This window comes from Pseudorca crassidens, chromosome 15 (assembly GCF_039906515.1).
Source record: "Pseudorca crassidens isolate mPseCra1 chromosome 15, mPseCra1.hap1, whole genome shotgun sequence".
Classification (NCBI taxonomy): domain Eukaryota; kingdom Metazoa; phylum Chordata; class Mammalia; order Artiodactyla; family Delphinidae; genus Pseudorca; species Pseudorca crassidens.
Genome location: NC_090310.1, coordinates 87,761,228 through 87,771,305, shown reverse-complemented (window position 1 = coordinate 87,771,305; position 10,078 = coordinate 87,761,228). Strand labels below are relative to the sequence as shown.

The 10,078-nt window shown below is 66.9% G+C and overlaps 1 protein-coding gene across 2 annotated transcripts in view; it reads left to right on the top strand.

The window, feature by feature from the left end:
• The first annotated feature begins 394 nt into the window (after positions 1 to 394).
• Positions 395 to 10,078, top strand: part of LAMA5 (laminin subunit alpha 5) — a 52,463-nt gene continuing 42,779 nt past the window's right edge. Inside the window, exons 1-2 of one of the 2 annotated variants that reach the window (XM_067708653.1) lie at positions 395 to 720; positions 5,106 to 5,258. In XM_067708653.1, coding sequence (XP_067564754.1) covers positions 439 to 720; positions 5,106 to 5,258 — 435 coding nt within the window. In that variant the 5' untranslated portion in view covers positions 395 to 438. Of the gene's footprint in view, positions 721 to 2,747; positions 3,255 to 5,105; positions 5,259 to 10,078 lie in introns of those variants that run through there. The other variant, XM_067708652.1, reaches the window with a different exon arrangement.

Genomic DNA, 10,078 nt, shown 5'->3' with positions numbered 1-10,078 from the left:
CCAGACCTGGGGCCGCCGGGGGCGCTCGGCCGCCGAGAGGTGCCCGAAGTTAGGGAAACAAAGAGCGGAGCCGCTGGACGGGGAAGAGCGGGCCGGCGCGCCCAGGGCCTGGGTGCCCGAGGGCGCGAGGGGGCCGCTTGGGACCGGGAGCCACGCCCCGGGGGCCGCCGCGGCGTCGCGTTCCCACGGCCCGGCCCGAGGCCAGCAGGTGTCCCTTCCGAGAGGCCGGCCGGACCGGGGTCCCAAGGGTTAAGGCGGCCGGCAGCCCCTCCCCCCGGCCTCCCCCGCCCCCTCCCCGGGGCGCGGGGCTCGGGCGCCCAGGCGGGCCGGGGCGGGGCCTGACGTCCGCGGGCGGAGCGAGCCGAGTCGAGCCGGGCCGGGCCCCGCGCTGCAGACCCGCCAGGCTCCAGCCTCGCTCGCCGTCCCCGGAGCTGGAAGATGGCGAAGCCGGGCGCGCGGCCCCGCGGTTCCCGGGGCCCCGCGCCGCTGTTGCTGGCCGGGCTGGCGCTGCTGGGCGCGGTGCGGGCGCGGGAGGCAGCGGGCAGCGGCTTCAGCCTGCACCCGCCCTACTTCAACCTGGCGGAGGGCGTCCGCATCGCCGCCTCCGCCACCTGCGGCGAGGAGGCCCCGACGCGCGGCGCCCCGCGCCCCACCGAGGACCTCTACTGCAAGCTGGTGGGGGGCCCCGTGGCCGGCGGGGACCCCAACCAGACCATCCAGGTGAGCGCGGGCCGCGGGTCGGGCGGGCCAGGCCGGGGTGGCGGGGACGCCGGCGCGGGGCACGCACCGGGCTCGGACTCCGGAACTCCAGCCCGACTCGGCGAGGAGCCCCAGGGGCCGCGGAGAAGCCAGGTACGGACCGCGGCCCCCGCCGCCCGTCCCTACGCCCCGTTTCCGCCTTTCGGCGGACGGAAGGGACCCCAACTCGGCCCTTCGGGCTCAGCCAGAGAAGTGCGCGTGTCCCAGGGAAGGCGGCACGCAGCGGACCCGGGCGCGGCCGGCACCGCTCGAGTTCGGCGGCGGCGGCTGGCCGGAGGGGAGGGGCTGGTGCCTGGTCCCCGGCGGCCCCAAGTCCTGGGATCCCGGCGAGGGCGGGACTTGGCCTCCCCGGCCGGCTGCCTGTGGGATGGGGGCGGACCACTCCGCCTTCCCCCGGGACAGGCTGGAACCTGCTGGCGACGGGATGGGACGGGGATGGGGCGGGAGGGGCCAGACAGAGCTCTCGCTCCCGCGGGTCTGGGGAGTCGGTGGGACCCTCAAGGTGGGAGGGGGACAAACGGAGGGACTTTTAACTGAGGAAGGGAACACAGACCGGCTGCCGCTCTGCCTGGGGCGATAGGGTCTGCCCCAGAGGCTCCCTGCCACCCCGTGCTAGGCCCATCCTCCCACCCCTGCCAAACCTGAGGGAGAGTCTGGGGGCCCCAAGGCTGTTGTAACCTGAGCCTCAGCCTCCGGGGACTTGCTGCCACCTTTCCGGTAGGAGAGGCTGGGGGAGGGAGGAGGTAGTTGGAGAGTAGAGTGATGGGGTGGGTGATGAATGAGGGAGCCTCAGCTGGGGCCCCTTCCCTGCCGCCTGCCCCACCCCACCCCCCAGGGAGGGAGGAGTACGAGGGGGCCCTGGTGCAGCAGAGCCATCCGGGACAGAAATGTCACCTCCCGCCGGTTCCTGGACCCATGATCTCCTCAACGCCCTGTACAGCTGAGCAGGAGGTCTCAAGCCCACGTTTCAGGTGGGGAAACTGAGGCCTGTGAAGCCCCAAAGCCAGACCAGGATCTGGGTGGGGTGAGCGGGGCGACCTGAGACCCCAGCACGGGCCCTTAGCGCTTCTGGGTGACATCAAAGGGGACAGGTGGAGGAGAGGCGCTTGTGGGGGGGTCTCCAAAGCTGCTCAGAGGGCCTGGTCAGCCCTGGCCACCCCCCCCCACCCCCGCCGCCGCCTAGATGCTCAGCTGGGATTCCGCAGTTAATCAGCCCAGGCTCCAAGCCATCTCCTTGTTGGAGAGAGGCGCCCTGTTGCCCACCTGTGCTGCCTGGCCCAGGCCCTTGAGGAGGGGCAGCTGCGTGGATCCCTGAGGGAGGGGTCATTTATTACCACCTCCTGGTGCTTAAAGGAGCCGCACAGGAGCTGGTGGCCTGGGGTCAAAGGCCTTCTCCTTAGCTGTGTGGCTCCCCCCCCAGCCTCAGGCTCCTCATCTGTAAAATGGGAACAACACGAGGGCCGGCCTCACCCGAAGTTGTGAGCTTGGCCTGAAGGGCTGGGGAAGCTGTCCGTCACACAGTGACCACTTGGCAAGTGGCAGTGGCTGTGCATGGCAAGCGAGGGGGCCCTGAGTGAGCACTTCAGCCCTGCCCTCGCAGCTCCCAGTCTGGCAAGTTGGAGCTGAAGCCTCTCTTTGAAACTCTGTAGCGCTCAGCCATCGCACCCCTGTGCCGAGGCTGCCAGGGCAGAAAGGCCAGCCGGAAAGACGGAAGGCCAACCTTAGTCAAGTTGCTGGACCCACTGGAGCCTCTGCCCTGTCCTCTTGGGGAATGGGATCTGCTCACCGCCCTGGCTTCCTGTTGGGTTGGTGTTTGGGCCTTGCCCACAGACGCTGGAGCTGAGTGGCCAGGCGCACCTCTCTGTCCCAAGAGCCCAGTCTTGTGGGTGGGTCAGGGAGGACGTGGGCCCAAGGCTGCAGGCCAGCAGCTCCCAGGGCCCCCTGGGGGAGATAGGACAGAAGCTGGCCGCGGTCATGCCACCTGGGGTGTGGGGTGAGCCCTCATGGGCATCGGGGCAGCTAGGGCAGGCAGAGAGCTCCTTGGGAGTCTGGCCCTGCGACTTCAGGTGGGCATCGGAGGAATTCGTGCTGGCCCAGCCCCGCAGGGGAAGTCGGGGCTCGGCTGCCGGCGTGGTGACTCACTGGGAGGGGAAGTCCTTATCACTGCTCCTTGCTTCCTTGCTCTGTTCCTGGCAGGACCCTCTGCAGCACAGGGGCGGAGAGAGGCTGCTTTCCCCAGCCCCATCCGCCAGGCAGAGAGGTCGGCAGCGACCACGTCACCGAGCAGTCCCGCTGCGGCCACATGGGCAGTAGAGTCGTCATCTTCCCCTGATTCTCTGGGTGGACATGAGCAGACACGTCCCTTGGCTCCCTTGACCAAGGGAGCCTTCTTTGGAAGGCCCACCCCAGCCAGATGGCCCTACCCACCACCTCTGAGAAGCCCCCCAGCTCTGCCAGGCCCCAGACAGCCCCCACGCACGTGCTTAGCGCTCTCGGTGAGCCTCTCTGAGCCCCTCCTCTGCTCACCCTCTGGCCGCTCCCACAGGTCTGGGAGCCGGAGCCCGGGTTCCAGTTTGGGGTTCAGCGTTTGAGCTGGTAGTATGGCCTGCACAGATGGTACCCCTTTTCTGGGTGTCCTCCATTGCTCCAGCCCCTCGGCGTGGCACCTCTGGGTGGTGGCCTCAGGGACACAGTTAAGAACGAGGCAGGTGCGCCTCCCCCCGCCCCCCAGGAGGCAGTAAATGGAGAATTGCTGATAGCCAGACGATTCCACGTCTCCCGCGGTAGAATAAATAAAGCGCAGTGATGGGAGTTGTGGTCTGGAGCTCTGGGGCTCTGCTGAGGAGGTGACAGCTGAGCTGGAGGACAAGAGGTCAGGGTGCCAAGGCCCCAGGCAGGAGCAGGGTAGAGATGGGGTCAGCCAAAGCGCCCAGCACGAGGGGTCCTGGGAGCCCCTGGGTGGGAGGCTCGGTGCCTGAGTCTGCTGCCTCGTGCTCTCTCCATCCCGGGCGCACCGTGGAAGCCAGGAGCACACGTGTCCGCGCCATGCGTGTGTGGAGGCTTGGGGGCCCTCTGTGGCTGCCGGGCCTGGGAGTGGGGCAGGGCATCTCCCACGCTCCCACCTCTGACTCCTAGGACAAGGTCTGGCCCCCTGGGAGGCTGGGAGGGGTGGAGTGGCCGCGTTTCCCAGACGTGGCCTCTCTGGGCCTCAGACAATGCCAAGTCTCCGAGGGCTGCCTTTGTGTGCAGAGGGACAGCAGGTCTGGTTTCCTCTGGGGTGGGAGGTTGGGCCTCCCCTGGGCCAGCAGCCAGGGCCCAGCTCTGCCTCTGCCCCCGCCCCCGAAGCTTCCAGCGCCTACTCCTCTGCCATGGGGACAGCAGGCCAGGATGATGCTGGGAGCCCCCTCTCTCCCCTCAGAGGGCAGGGCCCCGGCAGGGGGCTGGGCCATGACAGAAGCAGCTGCCAGGCCCCGTGTGGGATCCGTCAGTCCTACAGTGGCCGAGGCAGGTGCCAGCATCGCCCCCACTCTTCACCCCGGGGCGCTGAGGCTGCCGTGACCTGGCCCGGTCCCAGGGCTCGGAAGTGGCAGAGCCAGGAGGTCCAGGCCTCGTCTGCTGGCTGCCCGCGTGCCTCCACTCTGGGGCCTGTCCCCACAGGCCGCTGAGATGGCTTAACTCCACCTGTCTGGAGACCCTAATCCAGATGGGCCTGGGTGAGAGCCTGGTGGAGAGGTTTGGGGGATGATGAGCTGGTGGAGGTCGGGAGGGGCTCACATCGGGCCTGGGCCTTCTGGCTGTAGCCCCACCTTCCTTTCTCTTTAGGTCCCCCCCAGGCCCCATCCTGCAAGAGCCCTTCTGAAGCCCCCTGCAGTGGCTGGTGGTTGAGGGGCGGGGGTGGGCGAGAAACGTGTGACTTGCCCCGTGACCGGCTCTTACCCCCTCAGCTTTCTTGGCTTTCTTGCTGTTTACTCCTTGTTTGCTCTTCCTGCCCCAGGGCCTTTGCACAGCCAGCCCCTCTGCCTGGAGCACACCCGCCCCCTTATGGTGTGGGCCTCAGATGCCACCTTCTCAGGGAGGCCCGCCATGTTTTCCCACCTGCAGCGGGTGCCCTGCTCCCTCCTTGCTCTCCTGTTTCCTCTGTAATGGGTGTGATCATCTCTCACACGAACCGTATCCCAAGTTGAGAATCATATTTGCTCTCAGTGTGTACTTGCCAGGTGAATGAGTGACTGGCGCACAAGGGTCCACAGATTGGGGGTGCGGCCAGTGTGATGGGGTGGGAGGGTGACCAGAGGGGTAAGGAGTCCCAGCCCTTCTTGTCCATCTGACCGCCCCTTCCCCTACAGGGCCAGTACTGCGACATCTGCACAGCTGCAAGCAGCAACAGGGCACACCCTGTGAGCAACGCCGTTGACGGCACAGAGCGCTGGTGGCAGAGCCCACCGCTGTCGCGTGGGCTGGAGTACAACGAGGTCAACGTCACCCTGGACCTGGGCCAGGTAGAGTCCCTTTTTCGCCTTCTGCAGCCTGTCCCCTATGTCCCTGGCCAAAGGGCTCACCGTGGGGCGAGGACCAGAAGGTGAGGTGTCCACCCAGAATGAGCTTGGGAGGCTGGGCAGAGGCTGGGCACAGACGGGCTGCTGGTGGCAGGCCCGTACAGACGGAGGCGTGGCACTGGGCACCTTCCGTTTGTTTTCTCAGCATCCTCGTGGTGCACAGGGAGAGAGGGGCGCTGGATGGGGGGGCTTTCCAGAGGTCACGTGGAGGGTTAGGGTGAGGGGCGCTAAGGGGACAACACGGAGGTGGGGCTGAAATGCTGTGAGCCCTGGTGTTTACTCTGAGGAATTCCTCTGCAGGGAGCCAGGCTCCACTGGCGGGAGTGGGAGGGGCTCCAGGAATGCAGAGGAGGCCAGAGAAAGTGGACATTCCTAGGATACCTGTGCTGCAGAGGCCAAGAGGGGTTAGGTGTGCCCGCCCAGGCCCCTGCACAGGCAGGGGTGGGGGATGGGAGCCAGGCGTTTCCCAGTGACAAACGAGCCCCCCTTGGTGGACCTGGGCTGCGTCCCACTCCTCATGTGACGTTGTTAGGCGCCGGGCCTTGGTATCCTGGCCTGTGAAATGGGCCAACAGTCCCGATGCCTCCTTGGGTGGGGTGGGGGAGGGGGAGGTAGGTGAGGCCGAGCCCAGAAGCGGCCACAGCTCTGGGCCTGCCTGGGAGCTGGGTTACAAGGTCGATCCTGCTAGACCTCGCCTCCACCCCCTTCCCTGTTCATGGGGCCGGGGAAGGAGCTCTAGACCCGTGAGTCCAGGTGCCTGAGTCCAGGCCGGCTTTGCCACGGTCCCGGTGTGTGACCTGGTGGGTCTCTGCTCCTTGCTGAGCCTCCATGCCGCTGTCATCCTGGGGGCGTTGGAGGAGAGGTGGTGGAGCATCTCCTGTGAGCCTGGCTGGAGGGGCTGCCCATCGCGGGCCCTGCCTGCGGCTCTGGGGCTGGTGGTGCTGCCTGACCCAGGTCTGGGTGGGGCTGCGCCGATTTCGCTTCAGCTCCCTGGGCTTTCACTGCATCTGTGCTCTCTTTCCCCCTGGAGGCAGGGACGGACCTCAGCAACCCTGTGCGTCCCCGTCCCCGGGTGCCCCTCTCTCTGGCACTGCCACGGGTGGGGGAGGGGGAAGTGCATTCTGCCCCTGCCCCAGGGTCAATCGGGGAAACTTGTGCTGAGCTACTGGGCCCTTCTCGCCCCTCCTCCCCCGTGGACAAGCCTGGCCAGACTAGGGCAGGGCAAGGGCCCTTGCTGGGCGCACAGTGGCCTGGTCTCCATGACAACCCCGGGGTGGCCTGGAGCAGGAGGTGCAGTGGATGGGGCCGAGGGGCAGCTCGGATGGCGCTCAGCTCCCCCTGGCTCTGTGGCCTCTGAGGCTCGGTGTCCATATGTAGGAAATGGGCCAGCGGGGTGGAGGCAGGCGGCACATCTGCTTTGTAGACTGGGCCTGGGCCGGGGAGAGGGTTTCACTGTGTACATCCTGCTCCTCTAAGCCGCAGTTCCCCCGACTGTAAGATAACGCAAATGTAAAATGACTCAAGTGACTCTGTAGGCTGGGCCTGGGCCATTTCCAGCCCTGTCTGGGGGGGAGGTTGACCCACCCATCCACCTAGCCATTCTTTCTCTCTCCCTGCCCCCCATCTTTCCTTCCTTTTTGCCACCCACCCATCCACTCATCCATCCACCAGCCCATCCACCTAACATCCATTCACCCACCAACGCTTCTTTCCATCTACTCGACCCTCCCTCCTCCCTCCTCTCTTCCTTTCCCCCTTTACTGACTTCCCAAAGCCCCGTCTTGGTTGGGCCGGGGGGCTGCCAGCCTTGGTTGGGGTGGGAGCTGGTGAGCATGGGGGGTGCCCACCAGTGTGCTTTAGAGCTGGGTGGAGCGGAAGGGCCCAGGTTCCAGCTCCGCGGGCGAGAGCACTCTTTCCGGGGCACGTTTCTGAGCCACTGTGGAATTTCAGGGGAGACGTGCGCGTTCACCGCCTTCCCTTTCGGAGAAGGAGCTTGTTGCCCCTTCCTCCCTTGGCCACTGTGCGACGACTGGGTCCCTTCAGGGTGCCCTGCTCACGGGGGTCGGGGACAGAGACCAGGTCCTGCGTCGGCCGAGGAGCCCCACTTGGGGTAGGCGGTAGGGGAGGACGGAGGTGGCATAGGCTGGGGCACTGGGCGGGAGGCGTTTTGGAGGAGTGGGCCCGACTTGCCGGGCTGGCCCTCACAGGGGCCCCGGGGTCTGTATCCTCAAGTGCCCCCAGGTCTGGTGAGGCAGCAGCTGGGGCCCGCAGTCAGACTGAGGATGTCCCCAGGCAGGGCAGGACCCTCTGAGCACACTCCCTGGGGCAGATGGGGAGAGAGGCCGAGTGGGAGGGGCCTGGCTAAGCTGGTTCAACCCTGGGGGCTCCCTTGCTTTGGGGTGGGGCTGGGGCTTCTGTGAGGAAGCGGGCTGAGTGGGCAGTGGGGCTGGGCACTCCCAGTGCAGCGGCTGCCAGGGGCCTTTGTTCTGGGAGCTGGAGCGGATGCCCCGGGAAAGCGGGGCGGGGCAGGGCGGGGCGGGGTGATGGGGCGGCTGGCCCTGGGCATCAGGAGGACTTCCTGCCCTGGGGAGGACAGAGGGCTGGTGGGGCCTGGTCCCTGCGGCGTCTGCCTGTGGGGGGCCTCGGAAGCCTGCTCGCTCTGTCTTCCGGTCACACCTCATCCTGTTCTGACCTTCCCTGTTCCAGGGTGGGTGAGGGCCGTTGGACCCTCTTCCCCCATTTTGCAGTTGGAGAACCAGGCCCCAGGAGCAGAGACCTGGCGGGAAGGGCGTGGCGAGGTCTAGGCCTTTGCCGTTGCCCTGCTCACCATGTGGGTCTCAGCCAGGAACCCTCAGACCTGAGAGAACTGAGCTGTAGGTCTGAGGTTTGCGGGCTGCTCGCCTCGGGAAGGGGGTTCTCCAGAGCGGGCAGTCTGCGCGGCTGGTGACTGAGGGGACACTGGCCTGTCCTCCCAGGGGGCACAGTGGGTTCTTGCTTCTCTCCTGCGTCCTGCCCGCCTCAGGCTCCCCGTCGCGGAGCCTCACCCGTCCACATAGCCCGGTGGTCTTAAGGAGCTGGGCAGGGTTAGGGCTGGCCCTGGGGGGCGTCCCCCACCCTCTCCAGACGCCCGCTTCCTGGCCTGGCCGTGGGGAGGGGCTCTCGCCAGCAGCCCCCGCCCCTCACCTGCGGGCTGCAGCCCTCATTCCCCAGATGCAGGTGAGGAATGCAGATCCCCTGCTGACCGTGAGCTGTGTTTTCTCCTTGTGCCCTGGGCGGGGTGGCCCCTTATCCCAGCCCTGAGAGGCTGGGGCTGGAGGGGCGTGGCCTGGAGACCAGGTTGGGGGGTACAGCGGGGGCGGAGGGGGTGAGGTGCAGAGCGGGGCTGGGCTGGTGGTGGAGCGTAGGCTGGGGGAGTTGGGTGTGAGGCCAGAAAGTGTTGGTTGGGGAACTCTAGAAATGCCAAAGTCGGGGGTCTGCCCTCCCTGGGGGATGGCAGGGGGGCACCAGCTGCCCCCCACCGCGTGGGGGTGTACGCAGCACCTGGGGAGACAGAGCCAGTGTGGAGGAGAGGCCGGGCTTGGCCGGGCCAGGCTCCCTTCTCTAGGTGCGGGCGCAGAGAGCACCTGCTGGGGCCTTGGCGCCGCGCTGAGGGTCCCGGACGTGCCGGCCGTTTTGCGGCCGGGATGCCCCGTGCAGGTCCGCCCTGCCCGCCGCGGTTCTGGGCCACACACCCTCCAAGCTGGCCCACTCAGGGCTCCCCGGGCAGGCCTCCTGGTCCTGGCGTGCCCGCCAGTCCTCTGGGTTATGAGGTCATGGTCACTGGCCTGGCTGTCCAGACCTAGCTGGGCGCTCCGCCACATGGCCAGTGCCCCAGGAGGGTCAGCGGGTGGCTTGAGGGAAGTGGCAGGAAGTGTGGCTGGGCTGGCTAGGCTCTAGCTGCAGGGCCCGGCAGCCAGGACAGGTGCAGCGGCTGGGCCGGAGGTGGTCCCTTGAGCTGGGATCCCGCGGAGGAGAGGGCGGGGCGTCCGGGATGGCCTCCCCACCGAGGGTCCTCGGCCGGCACAGGCCCCACCTCTCCTCGTGGGAACCGCGAGACCCTGCCTCTCTCTGCTTGTCGCTTTGCTCGGAGGATGCGGGGCCGAGGGGCCCCCCGTGCCCGGGGCTGGGGGCCGTTCGTCCTCGCTCCCCTGGCCATCCTGGCACACTCGTCTGCTCATGCTGGGCACACACAGACACCCCCGCCACCCCACACTGACTCCCCCAGGCTCTGGTGGCCCCCAAGGCTTCTGTTCTCTGTCTGCTTTTTATCTTTTAAATTTAATTTATGTATTTTTGGCTGCGTTAGGTATTTGTTGCGTGGGCTTTCTCTAGTTGCGGCGAGCGGAGGCTACTCTTTGCTGCGGTGTGTGGGCCCCTTGTTGCAGTGGCCTCTCTTGTGGAGCATGGGCTCTAGGCGCACGGGCCTCAGCAGTTGTGGCTCGCAGGCTCAGTAGTTGTGGCTCGTGGGCTCCAGAACACAGGCTCAGTAGTTCTGGCGCACGGGCTTAGTTGCTCCGCGGCATGTGGGATCCTCCCGGACCAGGGCTCGAACCCGTGTCCCCTGCATTGGCAGGCGGATTCCTAACCACTGTGCCACCAGGGAATCCCCCTCTGTCTGCTTTTAAACAAATGCCACGGCATTGGTTTCTGGCCATACAGCTCACACCTGAGACTAAACTGTTTGTGCGTCGGGGTCCCCGTGGGATAAAGTCCACTTCCTGTGG